This window comes from Strix aluco, chromosome 16, assembly GCF_031877795.1.
Source record: "Strix aluco isolate bStrAlu1 chromosome 16, bStrAlu1.hap1, whole genome shotgun sequence".
In the NCBI taxonomy this organism is placed as follows: Eukaryota; Metazoa; Chordata; class Aves; order Strigiformes; family Strigidae; genus Strix; species Strix aluco.
The window spans coordinates 7,124,722-7,148,538 of NC_133946.1; the positions used below are offsets into that span (position 1 = coordinate 7,124,722).

Genomic DNA, 23,817 nt, shown 5'->3' on the forward strand with positions numbered 1-23,817 from the left:
TGGATCAGAGAGGATATACATAGACATTGAATTAAAATATCTGACTGTAGTTTTAGGTCCTTTGGTTATTTGCTCTTAAATCTCCCAGTGCAATGAAAATTATTCAAGAAAAAAACACAGGCAAATTCAAAATAAGTACAAAAGCAGCTGCTGTTAAGTAGTTAATCTAGACTTAGACTAGCCTTCAAACTCCTTCACAGCTTATCCTGAAAGGAACAAAACATTTCATCTTTCAGAGGCAGCAACTAAGACTGTGATGTTATCTTTCTAGCAGTACGGCTTTGAACTGTGACATTTATTCTGACTTCCACATTCATTCCTATTCCTAGCTTCATGCTGAAAGAGGACTTCATTCATATTTGCAGATATTCTTTTGTCACTGTTATTCAACCTTTACCTTGAGGCTTTCTTTTCCCCCATAGAAAAGTGTTTTTATGAAATCTGGTCCATTGAATTTCATGATCACTTCTGAAAGCAAAGAACACTTTATGATAGCTTTATCTCTGCAAGAAAGAGTATGTGTTAACAGAAGAGATCTGACCAATGCAGATTCAAATATTTAAAGAATTGTCACAGGTTGAATGGTACTATCTGTATGAAATCATTTGAGGACATGTCGTGGTTTAAACCCGGCCAGCAGCCAAACACCATGCAGCCGCTGACTCACCCTCCCCTGCCCCAGGGAGTGGGGGAGAGAATTGGAGGGGTAAAGGTAAGAAGACTCACAGGTTGAGATAAAAACAGTTTAATAATTGAAATAAAATAAATTAAAATAATAATGATAACAGTAATAATAGAATATGCAAATGAGTAATGCAAAATGTGATTCCTCACCTCCCACTGACCAACACCCAGCTCACTCTCAGCTAGTGATCCTAGAAGAGAGAAAATCCCAAAACTGCGATCCTGGAAGAGAGAGAGACCCTGCTTCCCAGCCCACCCTCCTCTATATACTGAGCACAACGTTACATGATATGGAATGTTCCACTCGCCAGTTTGGGTCCGGTGCTCTGGCTGTGCCCCCTCCCAGCTTCTTGTGCACCTGCACATGGACAGGACAAGGGAAGGTGAAAAGTCCTTGATTTCTTAGCAACAACTAAAATCATCAGTTTATTATCAACATTCTTCTCGTACCAAATCCCATACTGAATCCAAAACACAGCACTAGTCTAGCTACTAAGAAGAAAAATTAGCTCTATCCCAGCTGAAACCAGGACAGGACATAAAGGTGAACATTTGAGGTGATATTCTAGTCTATCTAAACTCAAAGCTCTTCTAATTATTTTAATGGAGCCTGGATTCTGCCCCTTCCTTTTACTTGCTGTTCTTCACTGAAAAGATAACTAACTGATAAATAAAAATGTGAGTAACAATTCTTTTCCTTTTTTTCAACATAGTAATTGAGCAACTGACTACTAGATAGGGGAACAAAACAGAAATAGGTGACAGGACAAAACAATCAAGTGACTGTGAACACAGTCTGATTGATAAACAGGGATGATTTGGGCTGCTAAGAGTTGCAAAAGAGGAACACTGAGCCTTACAAGTGCAACACCTCCGCAGACCTGGTCTTTGAATCTGGGTGCAGAAGAGAAATCTCTGGGCAGAAAGGGCACAGTTCAGAAGAGGCTGAAGAGATATATTTTAACAGTGCTACTTTATGAAAGTGGAGTAGCAAGGGAGAAACATAAATGTATTTATGGAGAAGAAATATAGGAGTTTAGATGAAGCGTCAAGTCCTCTCAACTATCCTTTTCCCTGAAACAGATCCAGCTGTTGCTGCTTTTCTTCACTTAATCATCCTTTACAAGAACCCAATTATTTTCTCCATTTCCCCTTCTTCTTTCTCAGCCATGTTCCTGATGATTTGTTCCTGTGTTTTTCTGTGAATGGGAGTCTGTGAAGAAGTAAAAATCTTAAAACCTGTCACTCTACTCTTCCTTCCCAGAAGAACAGACTCCTCTGCACTGCCATTTAAAGAGGAAGTAACAGAGTCAAAGCAGAAGCAGAGAGGTGGAAAGAGAATATGAAGGATCTTCAAGCGGTGTAGCATTTATAGGCAAATGTTGAGTTCCCACTGAGCTGTGCATGACTGAACAGTGCAGTGTCTAATGCCTGGATTAAAATCTCTCCTTTATTCTAAGTAATTATAAAGTGTCAAGCTAATAAGAAAAAAATATTACCTGTACTTAATGAAAGGAAATTACTGAAACAATTCCAAAAGATATAGAACCTGTAAGATCAGACTGAAAACTAAGAATTTATTTTAATTTTGTTAATTAGTTTTCATTTTCCAAGCTGTCCATTTGCCAAGGTAAATACAACAGTACTTTTACAGCCCCTATTTATCCCACTTTTGACTCTTTCAGGAAGTTTCCATGGCAACACCACACCAGTCCATCAAAACAATTGACAGTAACTTTGTCTGTTACTTGACTCAGCATCTCATGACAACTAACCTATCAGTGAGAAACGCTGGGCCCATTACTGTTCTCTCTAGTGTTTTGTAGCCTTTTGTTCAGTTTGGTGTTTCTGTATTCTTCTACTTAGTGCAAGAAAACTACTGAAAACTAAAAATTTTGGTAGAAAAATACTTTTAATATGTGATTTCTTGAATTTACTGATTTCTGTAGGGTCTATCTACTGGTGGATGGACAGTAACATTATGTTTCACTTAAGGAGTCTTGTTGCAGGAACAATAAAGGAAACAAATTTCAGGAACAGCAATCTGTGGTGATTTTCATTTTCTTTGAGAATGCTGATCCACGCCCACTTTTTAGCTAACACAGATTAGTCTGTCTTTCCCAGTTGCACTGCATTGGCTGACACACTGATCCTCCTACTCCTTTCTCTTCCACGCCTACTCCAGCCATCCTTCTGAGAGGAGGAACAACAATCTAGAGTTCCTCCTACACACCTGCTCATGGTCAGAGGAGAGAATAGACAGTGAAAGACATTGGGTATTCAGCAGAGCTCCCAACTGGGACATAAGATATTATCTCCATGTCAATAGCAGAATTGGTTCTGCGGTGACTATAATTTTGGTCATCTATATTAAGGCACATCTAAAAAAATGACAAGAAACTACAATTGTCCTTTTTTATATAAAAGGATAAATAGAGCATTTTATTAACACTTTTTGCAGCAACAAAAGTGACACGGTCCACATCTTTTTCATTAAACACAGCAAAAGCTATGGTCACATTTTACATCACTTTGAGGCACAAAGCAAAATACTTTTTCCTTAAGGTCAAGGTATGATTTGCATTAAAAAAAAAAAAGGAGAAGAAACAATCCTCAAGTTGTATATTGCGGTAGCAGGGTTTCCAATCACTAGCACAATACAATGAACAGACCAAGAATCCAGAATGGATTATTACATACAATAATAATCATTTGATTGAATTAAGAAATGGATCATTGTTGTCATTTTAGAGTATTAAGAAGTGGTCTGGTGTTGCTAACTTCAGTTGGTTCAGTTTGGTTTACTCCCAACAACCCCAAATATATACAACAAGCTAAATGAAGGTTAATATATAGTCTAGAAGATTATGCACTTCATAATGCATTGCACTTATTGCTTGGTACACTAATGTTGCAGTCACTGTTGAGTTATGCTAGAGACAAGCATGATGCTTGTTGGCTTCTTTCAACCCAACACTAGTTATTTACCACTTTGGTTTATTGTGAGTTTATATGTTACTCATATTCAGTGTCCATTATTATTCGGTTTAATCGAAAGACAAATACATTTTTTTATTTCAGGGATTTCTAAAATAGCAACATTTTCTATAATTACAGTATCTTCAATAAACTTATATCTATGTATACAACTGTGGCACGATGTGTAAAAATATGAAAGCTATTAAGGGAAGAATAAGGGTTAAATTATTCTCTGTTTCTTCTATTGGCTTCAAAATATTCTGCAAAAGAAATACATCCTTTTTCATAGGGCTACTTGCTCATAGTAAATTTCTCTTTGGAATTTTGTAAAAGACTATATATTTTTCTAGGTTATATTGGTTTTTTCTCTCTCTAAAGACACCAGTACAAAGTTGGAATATACTGCAAAGAATGGAATAATAAAGCTTGTTTTTTGATAAAGGGACTTGACAGTCTGCAAGAAAAGTCAGACTTAATATTATATATTGTTTTTATATTAGTTGATAAATGCAGGGAAGAACATGACAATGCCTATAATTTCATAAGATTCTGTAAAGAATAGAAATAAGAATTTGTGCCCAAACATTCAGTATAAAACTCCTAAATAATTCCTTTATTCATCACAGAGTAGCCTGCAGCATGTAATCACGTTAAACATACAATATGCCCTATTTGTTCTTTAGGCTTGATACAATTACCATTAAAGGAACTGGATCAATCCTCTGTAAATGTCTAGGACTCAACCTTTCTTCTTTACGAAAGCTCTTGTCTTAGACTAAACATACAATTCCTACATTGCACTGAGTAAACGTGTGTATTTAACACAATCTCTTTCAATACAGTGTAACAAATATATAAGTGCATTTTTAATGATCAAGTAATTTTGGCTTTCTAAAAAGAGCATTAGATGTGCCAACTTGGTTGCTTAGTTGTGCTTTAATCCTTAGTTATGAGTTTAGCTCTTGTATACTGTAAGTATCTAATTGCCTCTATAGTTTTGACCAGTAAACCCTTAAAACTCTAATGTTTATAGAACAAATATAACCTAATGAAAGTGATGACATGTCACAACTCATACAGATTGCACTTTGATGTATTTTTTTACAGTAAGACCTTCCTGTTTGATATGTGTTTACATGTTTATACCACATTTTATTTCTGTGTGCAAACAATCACAATGAATTTAATCACAAACACTACAAAATATACCCAATATTTAGGTTTGTTATGAATAATCTCCTTCCTTGTAATTGTATGAGTCTTGTACTTCCTCTTGTACAAATTCCTCTTTTTTCTCCCAACCATTAGGCCAGCCACCGTTGACCTGGGTTGTAGCACCATAAGACTTGGTGGTACCATAATTTACATAATTCTGAGTAATGTCCCCTGTCTCTTCAGCAAGTTCATCTTCATGAATAAAGCCACATTTCTCTTCACTTGTCTGTTCAGGGTCTGCCCAGGGTTGTTTCTCTCCTGAAGCAAATATGCCATAGAAGATAACACCCCCGTAATGAACTAAAGCAGCAATGAGGAAGACATACTGCCACTCTTCACGTGTCTGTAAAGAAGAAATTTGCTAAATGAGACTAGTGCATAGACTTATCTAACTCTTCTGAGCTGAAAGATTAAAATTAGGGATTGAGGTTGTGATAATCAGCAGAGCTAAAGCATTTAAGTGTCCAGTTTCCAATTACTTACATCCATCTTTGAAAAATCACTGTTCATTAGCCTATAAAAGCACTGACGTGGTGAGCATATACTTAAGCATGCTTCACATTAGCAAGTTCCTAGATGCTATGCCCTGGAAGTCCCAGATTCTAATATGGATACCCTGGCAAGCTGTACTATGGAAAGGTCTTTTCTTGAAACCAATAGTGTTAAACTGGAAGATTTGAAAACTGTACTGTCATTTACCTTGTTCTTTGTCATTGCTCCGACAATTATAGGGCAAACCATTCCAGACAAGGTCCCGACTCCATTAGAAATCCCCATTAAGATGCTGGCATACCTCGGGGCTATGTCTAAATGGTTGACATTGAATCCTGCAATGCAAAGGTCAGCAAACATTCATACCAAAAGCAGAGCATTACTTCAGTTCTGAAAAGTAATGCTGTCACTTGACAATTTTACTGTGACAGACTTGGGGTGTTTAATTACATTTCTTTTTCTCTAAAAGACTTATAATGTTTAAATATTTGTAGAGAGACTCTGGGTTTTCATTTTCTTCTAAAAATATATTATGAAAGGATACCAAATGTATTTTCTCCCAAAAATTGTAGTTTAAAAAAAAAAATCCTAGTAGTGACTGTGTGGAGTAGAAAACCCAGGAGATATTTAGGCAGGGAGAGCGTTCATATTTCTCAGTGTCATTCACAAACATTTCATGCTGTAAATAACATGTCATTTCTTCTTCCAACTTGTACCACTTCCCTTTCCTATTGCCCACATCTTTCTTCTTGTCACACAGACCAGCAGAAGGGAGTTCCCTTCTGTTCTTGAGTGGTAAAAGGAAGGGAGTAAAAAGACAGTATCTATAAAAGATTTATTAATTATTTTTATAAATATTTGTTTGTTCTCTTGCATCTCCAGCAGCTTAAGTCTGTTGAAACTTATGCAGTAACTATTTAAATAGTCTTAGAAAAAACACATGCTTCTCTGAAGCAACAGAACTCATCGTCCCAAAGGAAGCACTTAAGTAAATGAAAACAGAAACGAAATCTTTAGAAACAGAAAGATAGTAAGAGGGAAAAGGCAAGCAGTATGATATGGATAACTGTTAGAGAAAGTGCTATACACTTTTCAAGTTGTGCAAAACAGGCATGATAATTTGCAGAACACATGGGATTAAGGACAGATTTGATTAAGGGGAGTTTAGATGTTTGGCACAGAAGAAAAGAGAGCCTGTTTTAGACATAAGGAACCAGCATGGGAGAGGATACTAAGATCACAGTGGGAAAGCAAGGGAAGGCCAGGTGACTTGTGTTTGGGAAGGGCAAAGGCAAAGGGGTGATCTATCAGCAGGAAAGGGGGAGAGCTGAATTTTAAATCAGAAAAAAATTGCTAGTAATTAGGCCCCAAAGTAATAAAAAAATGCAACATTAACAAAGCATTAATTAACATATAGTGGAAAAATTAGTAAAAGGCTCATATTTAAACAAAGACATGGAAATTTAGGTATCACTGTATAATATCAGTCCATTTGTGTTATGTTTGATTTCAAGAAAAATCTGTGGTGTACATTAGCACCTCACTGAAAAGAAGTCTAATTTGCTGCAATGAATAAGATTGAAGTATTTGAACAAAAATAATCTAATATAAAAGATGCAATTCTGACTGTACTTTCCTGTAATTATCATAAATAATGTCATTTGGAATTCTGGGGTTTGTTTAAATTACTATCAATGAATAAAAGCCAAATGAGATGTTCTCTCTGTTAAGATAAAATAATTTACTATAGCAGTAATATAATCTTACCAGATATGGCGAATCCACTAAAGCCTACAGCAAGCACTAAGAATGAAATAGCCACTCCTTTACTGTGAGAATATCCCACCACGAGAAGAAGAGTTGCTTCCATACCAAAACCTGGGGAAATCATAAAGAAAACCAGGCATCAGATTTCATTCCCTCTCAAATATTGCAGGCCTTAGGATATGGTAATATTTCATAGGAAGACAGAGGCAAAACATTACCTCAGAATGGAATATATTCAGGTATTTCTTTCATCCCTAAAAACTACATGTTCTTTCTATCTCAGCTAATCCTTATTTTAGCCTTTGTATGCTAACCTATTGTTGGTTCCTGTCCATTTTAAGATGAAAAGAAATGCTTGTGATTTGGTTAGGTCGTTCCAGCCAACCCTAATGGGAATATACACTTAACCTGCTTATGAATTCTGCAGCCCTTATCACAGCCAGGATTCAGCTCATGTAACTTTAACCTTAGAAGTCAGATATGTAATCTCAGGTAGTTGTCTGGGCTCTCTTAGTGCAGAGGGTGTGCAAAAAATACACAAAGCATTGCTTCATAATATGTTCAGTTAGTTTGTTTGCTGTATACAGCATACTATAGGGACATTGAATCTGTACAAGAAGCTTTTTAATAAAATAGGAAGACTTACCTCCACAGTTCATTATCTTTCTCACAGTAGTGGTTGAAAGAATCTGTCTGCTTCTTAAAAAGTCTGCAATTTGTCCCCCAATAGGAACAATAATTGTCATCACTAAATGCGGCACAGCAGATAAGATACCCACCTAAAATAATAATTAGAATCAGCAGAGTATAAACCATAAGGAAATATTATTTCTTCATTTTCTGAAACATTCAACAACTGTTTCTTTTCAATTTCAGGCTATGTACTAAAACTAATACTGAAAATCTTGGTTTATTAAATGAACAAAACTGGTGATCTTGCCATTGTATTTTATGAAGGACAGTCACAGTTTTTAAGAACCTCTGATGCCATGACACTTTTTGTTTAGTTTGTTTTCATAGTTTATATTTAAGCTAATGGCTCTTTTCCCCTCACTCATAGCCCTCCTGCCCTTTCTTTTCAGAAAATTTATGATCAAATGCGTTAAACTGAATTGCTACATTTCTGTTGGTGATGTGTTGGGCGTCGCATTGCCCAGCAAACCTAATGTGTCTAGACAGATTCCTTGTGGATCATCCCCACGTGCACAATGGCCATTTGCCTTTGATTTCTGACCATCCCCCAAGCTTCAAATTTCACATGGGCAAAAGATATGTCTGAGAAACTCTGTACATAGTGAAAGATAGCATGCTAAATATTGATTGACAATATTCAAAATGCTACACATACTAGCAAAGTAAGAAATAGTAATTTGGTGATGACTGTTCCAAGATATAATAAATATTTGAAGCCCATTCCTGCAAAACAGGTACCTGTGAGCATGGCACGAACTGCCACCTGCTATCTCCTGTCAGCATAACTGCCTTGCAGACACTTTGGTGTAGTACACGTGGTATTTTGTTCTGATAAAGAATACTGATTATTACGTATATCTGAAAAAGTGCTTAAGCACGGGGGTTTTTGCATGATTGCTGTCTGAACAGTGTATCAGCTGGTCTGATGTCTGGCTTGAGTTGCATCAGTGTGCAGGGCAGACAGGCTCCATGAGAACAAAAAGAAAACAAGTTTTCTCTACTCTTCAATCAAAGTTGTGAAAATGTGTATTTGGCTTCAGTTTATACATGTGGCAACTATGTTGGGACAGCTAGCTTCATCTTAATAGATGGTTCCCCCAATAAGCTAGATATGAACTACGAGGTAACTGTGGCATTGCCATTACTGCTTTGAGGTGTTCCTGACTAAGTGATAACTATTCATTTATGAGCATCCATATCCACAGCAGGTTAAACTGATTTTGCTGTCATTGTTTACAAAGCTCCACATTTCTTTGAGTACACTCTAAGAAAAACCTTCTAGAACAAAATGATCAGATTAATTCTATAGAATATGACCATTCTTATTGCGTGTATAGCAACTGATATTTCAAGCATAACAAAGCTTCTTAAAATAACTCCAGCTAAAGATGGAAGCCCACCTTTAAATGCAGGATGGCATTACATATTTTTGACAATACTCCATAATACGGCAACACTTTGGAAGCGACTCATCTATTGTCACATCGCAATTTAGGGTGACAATACCTCATGGAACAATATCAAACAAATACAGGTGTCTTAAAAGCACAAGCCCCGGTCACTTTCACAAGAAGAAAATCTGTATTAGTCGAAAGCTCACTATGCACTCTGATGGCATGTTTGCATGTATCCATATTTACATTATAAGTCTGATCCAAAATTCATATGAATTATGTGGAACTTGAGATCATCCCTATGTCTCATATTTTGCCACCATCTCTTTCACTTCCTAAGTGGAAAAGGTAGAGCAGTTCTCACCACATTAAAAGCAGATACAGAAAGGTGATAAATTTTACTCTCTTTCCTAAAACTATCTGGTCCTGCTTTGTAAAACACACCTAGAAAAATGGAACCATTTGTCAATGCTCTCTTTACAACTTCAGTGGATCCTGCATCCCCTGGGGTGTCAGGGACAGAACTGTAATGGGTCTCTCGATACCTTTCTAATACCATGCATGATCTGGTTTCAAGCACTTTACTGAAGCTCTTTTTGCAATATGGCCCCAAGCAGATCATCACTAAATCTCATCCTGCCTTCACCTTCCCCAATCCAATCCCTTGTCACAGTTACTTCACTTATATGTGCTAGTTGAGGGAACAGTAACTGGAAGGAATAAGATTTAAGACTTGTAAACCCATGATAAAGATGCAGAACACTTTTCTTTCCTCCTCCTAATAATTACCACAAATGTAGCTCTGATATTTACATAGATAAAAGCTTTACATTATTTTTACATACCTTGCTTATTTCAAATCCAAACACTTCCTCAAAGTAAGCAGGCTGACTAATAAGCAGCAAGTAAAAAGTCCAGCTTCTACAGAAGTTTGCAACTATTATTGCATAGACTGGCATAGATGTAAAAAATTTTCTCCATGGAGTTTTGTATTTCTGAAACACAGAAAGGGGGATCCAGTCACCATTTTGATAATTATCAACTATCTATCTTGCCTTTTCCTATCTAATATTTTTACCTATACTCCAACAAGCTCATATGTGCACACATTATATATCTGAATTACAATGACTTCAGTTATCATAAAGCATCCACATTTGGATGATCAAGATTTAATTTTAAAACATAAGCAAGTAAAAATTACTACAAAATGCAGGAATGGAGAATCACAGTGATACTTAGCTGTATCACAACACTCATGTACAAGTGCCATTATCTCAATCATGTAAACATGAACATACTAAGTCCAAACTAATAATATGTCCTTAAAAGACAATGTTGCTGTATCTAAGGGAACAGTCAGATTTTACACTGTAAGAACACAATTTCATCCAGATTTATTTTAAGCATGTATTTTAGCATTTAAATCTTAATCCCAGCATTCTGAATAATTTTTTTATCAAGCCTCATCTGAAACTGCTTGGTCAATACATTTTTTGTTTGTTTTATTGTATTTTTAAAATGAATTGCATAATGAAAAAAAAAAAAAGACAGATGGACAGAACTACAATCCTGCTGAGTCCCAGCACCTCTCCATGAGCCCAGGGTTCTGCCCATCTGTGTTGATCCAAATACAGGATCCAGACCCAGATGAGTGTTTGAAAATCACTTCAGCAAGGTTTCAGGCTGAATTTACTCTACAGTTGATTTGAATACTGGCTTTTCTTCACAGAAAAACAGCCCATAGGTGGATATACGCTATACCTTGTATACCTATTAAATTACACTTAAGTGAGGGCTAAGGATTTAATGTGACGTAGTTAATGACAAGCCAGCCAGAAAAGCTAACTTGATCCTATGGGAAGAATTTCAACCTGAGTATTTCAGAAGCAACTGAACTATTGATACAGACTAATCACTTCTAAAAAATGTTTAATTAAAAAACAACAATAAAAAATAGAAGTTATCCAGCCCAAATTAGAATTATATGGGCATCCTTTGAAGTATCTCATTTCATGTCAAATTTTTAACAATGCTTATAGGTATAAGAAACCATGACCACTGCTGAATGCTGTTGAATATCAACCCTGACACTCCCTCAAGAAAAAATCTGGATCAAAGTTTTTTTACCAAGAGAATAATGGTTTATTCCTGAGTTCAATCAAGAACCAGTGTTCTGACCTATTAAAAAACATAATGAAGAGTGGTAGTGAGGGTTGACTGGGAATGGATGGTGTAAAAATTTGAGCAGATGAACTGAGATTTAAGGACCAATTTTTTTTTACTTTCTTGAGTTAGTAAGCATGATGATAGTTTCTTTAAAGCTTTTCAATAGTTAGAGAAATAGGAAAATTATTATTTAGCATGATAGGATTATTAAGTGGCTAGAAAATTCTCTGAATTCATAGATTTTTTTTAGGAATTCTTGAGAATTAATCCAGTACAGAACTAAATCAGATTATGAGAGGCTTGATAGCATGTTTCCAGCAGTTACCATGATAATGAAGAATGTTCCTATGGCTCTCCTGGCATGCTCTGTTGCAATTTACAGTCTTTCTTGCAAATGAAACATAGAATAGTCAGGATTTGCTTTTTCTCTGATGTTGTGAGTACCTCAAGAGACACTGCATAGTGCTTATCTTCCAGTTTACTTTTAGAAAGAGGAAAACCTTCCAGAAGGGATTATATAGGAAGGAAATTAACCACTAGAAATCAAGGTACTATGAAAGTCTTAATAAAGCTGCAATTTCGAATGTAACTGTAGGGGTAGTTTTATAATTTGGAGTAGAAAAAGAGGCATAAATTCCATGAGTGATCTGCTAGAAGAACTGAACACTGTGACCTTTCAGTACTTAAAGGAGGCTTACAAGAAAGATGGGGACAAACTTTTTAGCAGGGTCTGTTGTGATAGGGCAAAGGGTAATGGCTTTAAACTAAAAGAAGGTAGATTTAGTCTAGATATAAGGAAGCAATTTTTTACAATGAGGGAGGTGAAACACTGGAACAGGTTACCCAGAGAGGTTGTAGATGCCTCATCCCTGAAACCATTCAAGGCCAGGTTGGATGGGGCTGTGAGCAACCTGATCTAGTTGAAGATGTCCCTGCTCATTGCAGGGGCGTTGGACTAAGTGACCTTTAAAAGTCCCTTCCAACTCAAACCATTTATGATTCTATAATTCTCCATGCAGAAACAATATCCACTCAGAAATCTATCAGCAGATTTCAGATCTCCCCACCCCCCAAAAAAATTCAATTGTGTGAACATGTTTTTCTCTCTTGAAGACTATGTTTGATTTTTTTTGTTGTTTCTATTTGGGATTTGGGGGTTTTATTTCTCTCATAGGAAAAAGGTATGAGTAATATTCTTACTTCCATTGCACCTAGGAGGTTGGCACTCTCTCCAATGCTTTCTTCTATGTATCTCCTTTCTTCATCTGTGATTGTAGGATGCTTTGCAGGACTCTCATATGAAACCAAAAGCCAAAACATGTACCAGACTATACCAAAGCTCCCTTTGGAATGGAAAGAAAGACTCTTAAAAGATGCACAGTAATGAAGCAAACATGAAAAAAATCTGTGAATAATTATAACAAATTTAAATGGCAGTTGTTGTTACTGTTCTTCTACTGAGTCACTCTAACAGAGACTTGGTTCCTCCAAACAATATTTGGGCAAAATACATGCAGAGCTGGACCATAGCAAAGACTTCTTTGTTTCATTTAGAGAACGATTTCACTGTAAGTGAATAGTCACTGATATTTTAACATCAATTTGTACAATGCGGTGCAGTGAAAAAGCTTCCATTTCATTTCACCAGACTGTAAATGACGTTCCCTTCTGCTTTAAGCCACTGTTGTTTGATTACTACACTAAATTTTTTACCTGCAAAATACAAGATTGTGGCATTGTTTTCAACAAAGCAATTCCTGAGTAGTTTATTACACTTCTACAAGGTTTCCCCCTAATTCACATCAATTTTACACTGCAGAATGACCTCCTTTGGAACATTTTTTTTCATCAGTGTAAGTTAAGTGTGAATAAAGTTATGTAGGTCTTCAGATAAAAATCAGGACATCCTAGTCAGGGCAGGTACTCTGAACTTACAGTTGTATAAATGAAAGAGTTACATGATCTGAGATTCGATAGATCTGCATAGCAGTTTGCACTTTATGTACTAGAAGTGATGAAGGTTTCACCATGAACTTAGTTTATCTTCTTCTTTAGTAATGTTGCTTTCCTACTCTCTCCTTTAAATTCTGTTCTTTCACTGTCCTTTTCTCTAGACTGTATTTTTAGCTTTATGGACCTGCTTCTCTTTTTTTTTGTCATCTTAACAGTAGCTTTTACATTTTTAGAAAGGGTAGAGTAAGGTCATACAATATCGGAGTGAGGTGAGCAAAATGCGTACCATACACATAGAACACAGAAGACCACCCAGTATATTGCACTAGAATTCCAGCTAAAGGCATTGCAATAACAGCTCCTGCATAGGAACCTACAAAACAAGACATACATGAATGAAAAGGGAATAAAAGTCAGTCTCAAAATACTTTTATGTTACAAATGAAAGAAAGACAAAAATAGAAAGTTACTTACCACAAAAGGAAGTGGTTGCTAACCTACTTCTTTCTAATGGGGGGGCCCACTTGCTCCAAATACCGTGGCAGGCAGGGTAGGTGACCCCCTGGGGAATGGGTGTGCCACAAGTTAGCTAATGCTCATCAGTCACTCAGTTCATTGTCTTTGCATGATTTACTTTTTTTAAATTGCTACAAAGAAGTTGAGAATGCTTTGCATTTCTATAGCAAAGTCTGAGCACAGCCATAGAAAACCTTCCATTTCTATTAAGGTTGAAATGAGTTTTGTAAATCACTCCAAATCATTAAAGAGGTGTTATGAAACAGGTATAAACCACAATTATTTCCTTTTATTCCCCCTCCCCCTTCCAGGAAACAATTGTGAAGAATTAAAAAGAAATAGTCTTAATGCACAAGTACCAGAGTCAAAGGAAGGATGAAAACACAGACCCTCTGGGGTCTTTCTAATGCTGGGCTGATTTCTCTAGCACTCAGTTTTGGTGGTGTTCTAACTTTTTTTGATCTAACATTTAAAGTATAATTTAGGAAATACAGATTACTGTTCCACTGCTCTAAAACAGAAAATAAGATTAAGAAGAGTTTAAAAATATAAAGAGAGAAGTTTTTCACCATCTTTGTCTTTAATGAACCTACTTGAGCACTTAATGCAAATAATTGAATGATGTTAGTTGCTTTGATTTTAAACCAGTCACTTTTTAGGTTTCTCTTCAAAACCAGCCTTTAACTTCATAATAGAAAAACTAAAAAAAAATTTAAAAAATCATTACATCTTGCAACATTGAAATTTTAGAAAATGTAATATGAAATGTACAGTAATTTTCTACAAAATTCCTTCTTAATAATTATTATGGTGTATACATAGTTACATAGAGTCACTTTTCTCTTAATCTGATGTTTTGTTTCCTATGCAAAAATTAGAAAAAATTAATAACTTTTTGCAAATGTTGAGGTTATCATAAAAGTTAAGATTATCGTTCTCAATATGCCAAAGGTTGTAAGATACATTATTCTGTTTTGAAAGAAGATCCTATAACCAATTTCGTGTTCATTTCTGACAGTTTTTAAAAAAATATAAAGATGTAAAAAATATAAATATCGTCATGATTTATTGTAAACCTTCTTCAAATGGTCCTGTTTGAGAGGTTTTGCATTCACAATTCCTTTGAACAGTATCACAGAAATGAGTGGGTCTAAAATAGCTATTTGATTTTGTATTACCTACTTGCTCTGTTCCTCTCCTCCTTGCAGTCAAGCACACCTCTGTACATGCAGATCACTTTTCAGAAATGGGTCCAGATTTATACACATACACTTTAAGAACTTGATTGACAGTTACCTAACTTTCAGGCACATTCTGCACCCTCTTTTGGAGTCTTTTTATACAATAAAATGCATGAGTTAAAATCAGCTCGTGCAATAAAACTGTGTAGCCCTGAAAGCACCAGCAATCACAGGCCTAAAAATCTCTTTTGGTAAAGAAACAAGCAAACAAATAAATTTAGAAGGCAGGATCAAATTTTGTCGCTTTTAAATTATGTTAAATGTCTCATTCATTCTGACAAGAGCATGGTCAGGGCCTATGATAGAAGCTCAATTCTTTATTATAGATTTAATCTATGAGACTGGACAACAAATAACTGTTGAGAATAGCATCAGTATAAGCCCTATGCAGGACAGGATTTCAGTGGAACTTCAGTGTTAAATACATATGTCACTGGATTCTTAGCAAGACAAAACTTTGCTGTGTAATTTTATAGATGAAGGAAAACCAAATAGTTGTAATTCATACATTGAAATCCATTATGCTGAAAATCAGTAATAAACTGAAAGCAATTTTTATTTTCCCCCGAAAGTTACAATTGCTATTTAAAGGCTAACAAATATCTGTCACATTTACTGGTTATTTTATAAATTTTGCATACCTCCACAAGGCCCTGCAAGATCCTAACAAAGATGACACACCCATAGTGCACCCTGGCTGCAGACGGTATTAACATGTTGAGGGAGGATGTCAGCAGTATAGCAGCACCAAATACTCTGCAAAGGTGGAAAAAAAAAGGAAAGGAAGTAACTTCAGTGTTGTCCCAATTGACTTATTCCACATATGCTCACATATCAACATAGATGTATTTAAACATATGTTCTTTATGTAGGGAATCTACTAACTGCTGGACCGGATTAGTGTCTACTTCCATCTAGTGTAATAACCTGTCTAATAAGACCCAGACCAAACATGGACATAAACTTCTATTTAGCATAATTTCCTAAAGTAATACATTTTATGCAGTCACGGGTGTAGATCTTACTCTCCCTACATATCCCCACTCTTTCTTTTAGTTAATTTTCACATCTATTTCAACCAAATCTTATTGAATTTGCCGCCTTCTAGAGAAATTAGAAATTAGGTCTCCAAATGGTTTGTTAAAACTGGTGGCCAAGTAAAAGAGAGATTCTTCTTAGTGCTTTAATTGTAAGAAAGTGGCACCATGCATTCACTACTTATAAAGCAAAAGAGAATCCACTTTTATAAATGCCAAAGCAGCAGGAAGAATTTTAAACAGAGCTGGGATTTAACATAGACACAAGACTTAATCAATCTGGAAACACACATCCGTAGAAAACAGATCATTCTTTCTGCTGTTTTTTTAGAGGTTGCTCACTGAATATTGCTGATTTTGGTTCCAAAAGCATCCTAGGATTTGCTTCAAATAAAGCGCATTACAAGGTCTAAATAAATGTGTGAAGTGACGATTCTTTTTCAAAATTCCACTGCTTTGACTGAATTCTAGTTTGATTCAATTAATATCTGCCCCTTGTAGGAGGAAGCATTATTGTTTCATTTTTTTTAATGTTCATTCATTCTTCTATTGTGGAAATAATCCTTTTTTCCCCCCATTTTCCTTTCAGTGGAACTGTGCAAAGGGATGAAGCCAACAGCAATGACTGGCCACTTTATACAAAACTATGTAATGTTAAGATAAATCCTGGAGATGTCTTAACATATGACATCACAGTATCTGATGTGGAACTGATTTGACAGAAACCTTTAACCTTAGCATGTGTTTTTCAGAAATTGGTACAGTGCCAAAAGTTAGTGAGAAACAGACCTTGGGCTAAAGAAGCACGAAGCAGCAATAAGTTTCAAGATGAAAATTCTCCTCAAAGACATCTATGTTTCACATTCTCTATTTAGAATTACAGCCTGATAGGAATCTTTAAATAGCAAATTAAGTATACTCCACTTCTATTTGACAAATATTAAAGGGCAACAGAAAAAAAGCTTCTTGGCACAGTAAGGAAGTTTTTTTAAATAGCTTTAAATCTGGTCTCCTCATTTTGTTCCCTGTGATCCCTATCTTGTGTTAAACATCTAGCTGGCTGTGCAGTACATTTCTGGCTTTGTCTGGCAGCATGTTCAATACATGTACTGGGACTGACTGGTGCACGTGCTTGTGTTGCACTGCGTGAACTACTTTGGCCTGAATTCTCTCTTTACTCTTAATTTCTTTATGTGTAAGTTTCTACTCCAAAAGTATGTGCAGTTAATTTCCTTACAATTTAATACTCCTATATGTTCACAGAAATCACAATGGTGTCCCGGTTTTCATTTGCCTTTTTTCTTTATTTATTAATGAGAAGAGTTTGGGACTCATAGGAGTTTTGCCTGTGATTTTTACAAATTCTTTTAAAAAGTTAGATGTTCCTGTTAGCAATTTTTGAAGAACAATAGACTGTAACTGTTCTAAAGTTTCTGTGGGAAAATCCGTATTTACTTGTAAGCAGGAAGAAAGGACTGTTTGTTTTGTAGCCTTCCCTGTTTCTTTTCTGAATAGCTGTTTAGCTAAACGCCTAATGCAGCAATGTGATTTTCAGTTTGTGATTGTGCATAGACTGGCTGGAGCAGATTCTTAGCTAGTGAGAATCAGTGCAACTCTTTCTAAATCACTATTCCTGTTAAAATCACGCTAAGATAGAATATTGAAAAATGCCATCTCTTTATAAGGGTGAGATTTACAAAATTGTTATGGTAAGTAACTGTTCCTTCAAGGAAATTTACTCTGTTTTTTGGATTCTGTATCTGAAATCAGCTTCTGTTTGCCACAACTGAAAGCTGTGTTTCCCAGAACTGCCTTTGTTCTCATGTTCACTAAAGAGAAGCTGTTTCCTTGAGTCTGTTCCTTCTAGAAGAGAAAGGAAAATGTAATTTAAGGAATGATCAGAGACATGCATCTTCCAAATTAAAATCTTGCCTGTATTTAGACACACAAGTACCAGTGAATATTTAATAACATTGAGGAGCAGATGATGAAATAATTCCATAATGTCACTTGTAAGTCAATTCTCCCTCAGAACTATGCTTTATAGGAACAGCCCTCTCAAAAATAGATCACTTTTTCCCCCCAAAATAGATGGATTTAAGGGTAGAATAAATTAGAGTTAAATTATGATTCTTGTGAGAAATGGCTTTTTTATCTTTTTTCTTGAATGCATATTAAGAACAGCACCATGAATGCAGTGCATGGCTATTTTAGTGAGTCGGTTTCCTCTATAACTCTTAGTCAAGAGAAATACATCTTCCTACATTTGCCTTGCATCTCTCAATGCACATCCATAAATAGAATCAGTATTTCTCCTTCGTGCTTTTTTGTCTTGTTACATCTATTTCACCCCCATAAATACTAAATTCTTCTTCCTAACAGAGTATTGTGATATTTGTACAAAGTTTTGTACAAACTTAGTTTTATTGGTTTAAATATCTCAGCTAACTACATTTATTATCATTTAGATCAAACAAGAATGATTTTGAACTACGATAAATCTAAATATATTTGAATGCTGCTCACGTTTGAATATATTTAATTAGGAAATGGAACATTCTGATTGTTCCTAAGATATTTCTGAGGTGTTTTACTGACACACACATCAAATCTCCAAATTGTGTTGTTCTTCTTTTGTGCTTACATTTTTGTTATGTTTATTAAGCTAGTGATTTTATGATCTGTTATGCTTCATTTCTGCTTCTCAAACAATTCTAATTTGCTCAATTTTGCTACAATGTTAACTCCAACAATGGATTAGCAACCATATTTTTCTTTAAGATCTTTGTTTCCATGGCAAATTGACAGTATGTGGGGATCTATAGTTGTATTTATAGCAGTTGAAGATGGATTATTTTCATTCTCAGACAGACATGGTTCCCTTTTGAAAATAAAACTTTCAGCCTGTTCAGGACTGTTCACTCCTATCCCACATCCCACTGCATCTTTTATACATGTATCTATTTGTCCTCTTGACATTCCGATATCACCTTGAACATGTATGCCACAGAGATAGAGCAGGAGAGGTCACTGACGTCGCCATCATCCTTGGCCCTGGCTTTAGGAGGGAATTAAAATGCCCTGACATGCCTTCAGCAGCCCCTAGACTTGGGAGAAAATTCCTTTCTGACACAAAATCAGCAACTGTTTAACTATATGTAGAAGAAAATAACCATATACAGAAAACAAATAAATGAATACAGTAGTAGTATGTCAAGGAGAGGGAAAAAATGTAAATCCTGGTCCTCATAAGTGAACAGAAGAAGACTTGAAACAAAGAATTATGTTTTGCTTGTCTATTTCTATTTCTAGACTCAGTAGATTCAGTCCCAAAAGACAGAATCTAAAATTGATCCTCAGTGTTTTACTGACATTGGCATTATATGAAGGTCATGAGCTGTGACTTAGTCCTCCTGTAATACAAGTAGTAATAATAGAAAAATCATATTTGGCTAAGAGACATTTGGGATGGGAGCAGAGGAAGGAAATTACTCTGACAATTCAGGAAAAATGCTTAGAATGGAATGAGGTTGCACAGGGAATTAATCTTTTTGGGTTTCAAGCCAGTTGGCTCATTTTTCTCTTTGGGGACAAACTGAAGAAAAAGAAATGTATTTATTTTCATTTCTGGATTTCTAATTTTTGCATCTGTGCAGCCCCACTGTTCTCATCTACCTTTTCCAGGCAATTTGTATTACACGAGCATTCTGCATGGAAGTGTGTTACAGATATTGTTACTCGGCTGGAAGAAGTGCCGGCTCAAAAAGTGAGCTGAGAACAGTGGGAGCACAGATGCATACCAAATGCTGAATGCCAGATGGGTGACATATTGGGTTACACATATGATATCTGAAAGTAAGGGGTCCTGGCTAGAAGCGTCCTTTTACTGCAATGACTGGGAGAGAAAATTGCTACAATGACTCCATAAAGCTAAAACTCCTTTCATATGTGTATGGGGAGGAGTCAATTCCTCAGCTGTCTGAATCCTGTGTATTTCTATTTATGTCATTTTTTAATATAATTGATAAATTCCACAATTATCTATGTTCCTATTCTCTGAATAAGTGGTCCAACTTTGTGAAAACAAAACTGTTATGGAAACCAAATAATATCTCTTTTCTAAAATACCTTAACTAAAGTTTATCTTTTAAAAAAATTAAAAATCAAAGAGTAACTCTGTATGTTCAAAACAGCATTTTAAAATATTTAGTTAAAAGAGAAAATACTGTAAGTTTAAGATGCTTTAATATATGCTGTATCAAAGAATTATGAATGCCATTTAATTAAAATCCAAAATAATTAAAGACTAGTTAAGTGTTGGTCACTGACAACTACAAAAGATAGATTTTAGTGGATTTACATTGAGAACTGTGAAGGCAGAGAAGGTTTCACGTCACTCTTTGTGATAACCTAAAGAAGTTTTCAGTGACTTCAATAGAAAAGTTGTTCAGGGATGTAACTGAATAGTTTTCACCCTCAAAAAGCCACTGATCATCATTTCATGGAAGACCTATCTACAGAACGGGAACGTTTGATTATTTTGTTAGTTTTCTAGGGAATCATGGTCGGGGTGTGTGAAAGCATTTCACACTGCTACAATAAATTAAATCCAAATATTATAAGGTGGTTTATTCTGACTTTGAACAGGAACCTATGGCAAATGTAGCCTCTGTTCTTTTCTGGGACATACAACCTCTGCATTTGACAATTTTACAGTAATACTGATCATATTATGAAGGACATTATTTTCATTGGGTAAAGTATCTGTATTGAAAAAATACTTTATTTGTAAACAACGATAAAACATTTTTCCTGGCTTTAGATGAGAGTCCTCTCTTAGGTAAGGGTGAAAAATAAAGAGGACTGAAAACATGAGTTTTCCTTGCAAAGTTTTCCAACCTAGTCTAAAGATGAGATGAAAATTTTGTGAAAAAAAAAGAAATTTAGTTGGATTCAAGTTGGTGAGCTGGTTACTGCCATTCCTTCTCCTTACAGAAAACTCATAAAATATGTTGAACAAAGACTTATTTTGTCAAACATATATAACAAATAAACTGGGTCATGATTATCCTTTGGTGTTCATTCTTGAACAGTGCTTGTTTCTTGAACAACTCTGAGCAGATATAAATGTATTGCGCAAAGTGACCTTTTAGTCACTCAGATTATTCTCTCAGCTCAAGTTTTCTAAAATTTATTATCTTTTTCTCTGACTTTACCTACTATCATTCATCTTTGACACACCTCCTCCTGCAAAAGGCCAACAACATAGAACTGATTATGTTATATTTTTAGACAACCTAAAGAATTTCTTGTCTGGGAGGAACTGCAAGGCTGAATGCTGGGTTAAATGCTTAATTTTTTGAGTAAAACATAAGGTCTAGGGAGAAACAGGACAGGAGCTAGTTGGAATGCCTGTAGCCATGCAGCAGTTTTTCAGAAACCTTCCTTCTGCAAATCTATTAGCAAACTTGTGATCATCCACTTTAACTTTTTTTTTTTTCTTTGAGTTGTGCAGGGACAGAATATATAGAAATTTCAGGGGTTTATCTGCCAGTTAACAATTCTCTTCTTACAAAGTGTATCTCTACCCATGTCAGGTGTGATGAGGGCCTTCTAAGACTTTGATACAGAACATGAACTTTTTGACAACCCAAATTTGCTGTGGTTTGATCTGCTGGTTTTAAAGATAAATAAATCCTAAAATACTCACAAGTCTTTTAGTAAAATGGACCATACAAGGACTAGATCAAGCACCAGAGTGAAATGACATGCAGAGACAAAGTCAGTGTCTATCAGTAGCACAAAGTCCCTTTAGCCTTCTGCCTTCTCCAAACCTCACAAATGCCACTGACTCATACAGGTCAAACCAAGACCCTGAATAATTTTCAGGTGGTGCCTTCCATTGACTCTTCACAGACCTATTTTTGATATGTCAGTGTGTATTTTATGGAGAACTTGGACACTGTTGGATGACAGCATCATTGCAATTGATACTGAATGTAAAAGACTCCTGGGTCATTAAATTCTGATCGTTGCTCTTCCCAGCAAGTGCATTACATCATCCTTTCATAAGCAGATCAGGTCCCATTTCAGAAGTAATTAGCATTTGCCCTACTTATTTTGGAGGCCTTTCCAGCATGTTACTTCCCACATCCAGTAGATACCTTATACCTGTGCTATTTTATTTTAGCAGTTTTAGGCTCTGCAGTTTACCCCAATAGCAGTCCTATCTTCTTTCTTTTGTATCGCTAAGCAATCCACGTCCTCTTCACCTCATCTTCTTTATTCTTCATTCATTTGATCACCCTACCAACCCTCTCTCTCTCCTGTTTGAATTCATCTGGGGAATCTCTCAAACCTGCGGTTTCATTTTACAACTCATTATGTCCATATATGTCTAGATAAAACTCTGACTCATTCCTTCTAGCTCATTAGCTTTAGGATGGCTTGCTCGTTAAATATGTAATCTGCTAGATCATGTTTCAAACCAAGACCATCTCATTCAAATTACCTTACCAAATTCCAGGGCTTGGGCTGTGATTCAATGGTCTCTGTTGATTTAGAGATATATAATACACTTATCAAAGAAATCATCTGTGTTTTTAACTTTAAAATATTTTGTGGAGCTGGTTGGGAGGATAACTGCTATGTGTTGGACTCAAAAGCTACATCTGTACTGCTTTGTGGAGTGTTTTCTGACATATGGGCCACGTATTGCAGCTGATTGTATCTGGACTGCTCAGAGCAAATGCAGATTCCTTCAGAGAAAAGCAACTGTGAACATCAGTGTTTTTACACAACCAACCTAAACAGTATTTCTTTGCATGAAATCCAGTGTACGTGTTGCATTGGAATGAAGTATCAAAGCAGGTAGAGGTGATTAAGGATGCCTGTTGGATAGAGTCCCTGAAATTGTCTATGCCAGAAACATATGTGGGTTTTGTTTTAGAGAGGATTAGTCTTTTCCCTTCTGAAAGGGACTCTGGTTATGAGGTATCATACGTGTAGTAGGGATTCACGGAGGCTCAGGACCTGGGATAGAACTGAGAGCAAAGTTATTTGACAGTATTGACGTATCTGGATGATATAATCTCAATAAATAACAAGTTTCTTTATCAGCTTGGTCTGAAAGCATCTGGTGTAATTTTATGTAAACTGTGTAGCAAGTTTTCTACTGATACCAATTTCAAAGAATTTGGATTAATGGAGGATGGAATGCAGAACTAAATCCAAATTTCAGACATAATCCTACTCTTGTCAGTTATATCTGAACAAGCAGGGGCAAATTCTGAAATTTTTATATTTAGTCCTGAAATAACTCATCAAGAGTAAATATAGTTCTCTGCATTTAGTATCTTGAGGATCACTGCCATTCTATATCCAAATAGTTCCAAAAGTCCACATTTGTCAGCTGAGAGTTATACAGGTGCTTCTCAGTAACAGAAGATATTTTAGCCTATAATGTTCTTGCTTGAGGGTTGCTTGGAAGCTAAAAATTTAATACCATTAATGATGATTTACTTGCTTTCGATTTATGTAAATATAAACAACACTCTTACTGAGCTCTAAAAAGATAATTTTTCCTCGGTAATATAGTGTGACAGTTTTTTGCATTTTTTCAGCTGTTCCCTTGTGCATCAATGGTTACCTCCTTGACTGCGAACTGTGAGTAGGCGC

The 23,817-nt window shown here is 35.7% G+C and overlaps 1 protein-coding gene across 1 annotated transcript in view; it reads right to left on the minus strand.

The window, feature by feature from the left end:
* Positions 1 to 3,090: 3,090 nt before the first annotated feature.
* Positions 3,091 to 23,817, minus strand: part of SLC17A6 (solute carrier family 17 member 6) — a 34,277-nt gene continuing 13,550 nt past the window's right edge. Inside the window, exons 4-12 of the mRNA XM_074842070.1 lie at positions 15,745 to 15,859; positions 13,821 to 13,908; positions 13,633 to 13,719; positions 12,594 to 12,736; positions 10,070 to 10,219; positions 7,784 to 7,916; positions 7,138 to 7,248; positions 5,578 to 5,705; positions 3,091 to 5,221 (exon numbers count right to left, since the gene is read on the minus strand). Of these exons, the coding sequence (XP_074698171.1) occupies positions 4,889 to 5,221; positions 5,578 to 5,705; positions 7,138 to 7,248; positions 7,784 to 7,916; positions 10,070 to 10,219; positions 12,594 to 12,736; positions 13,633 to 13,719; positions 13,821 to 13,908; positions 15,745 to 15,859 (1,288 nt within the window). The 3' untranslated portion in view covers positions 3,091 to 4,888. The remainder of the gene's footprint in view (positions 5,222 to 5,577; positions 5,706 to 7,137; positions 7,249 to 7,783; positions 7,917 to 10,069; positions 10,220 to 12,593; positions 12,737 to 13,632; positions 13,720 to 13,820; positions 13,909 to 15,744; positions 15,860 to 23,817) is intronic.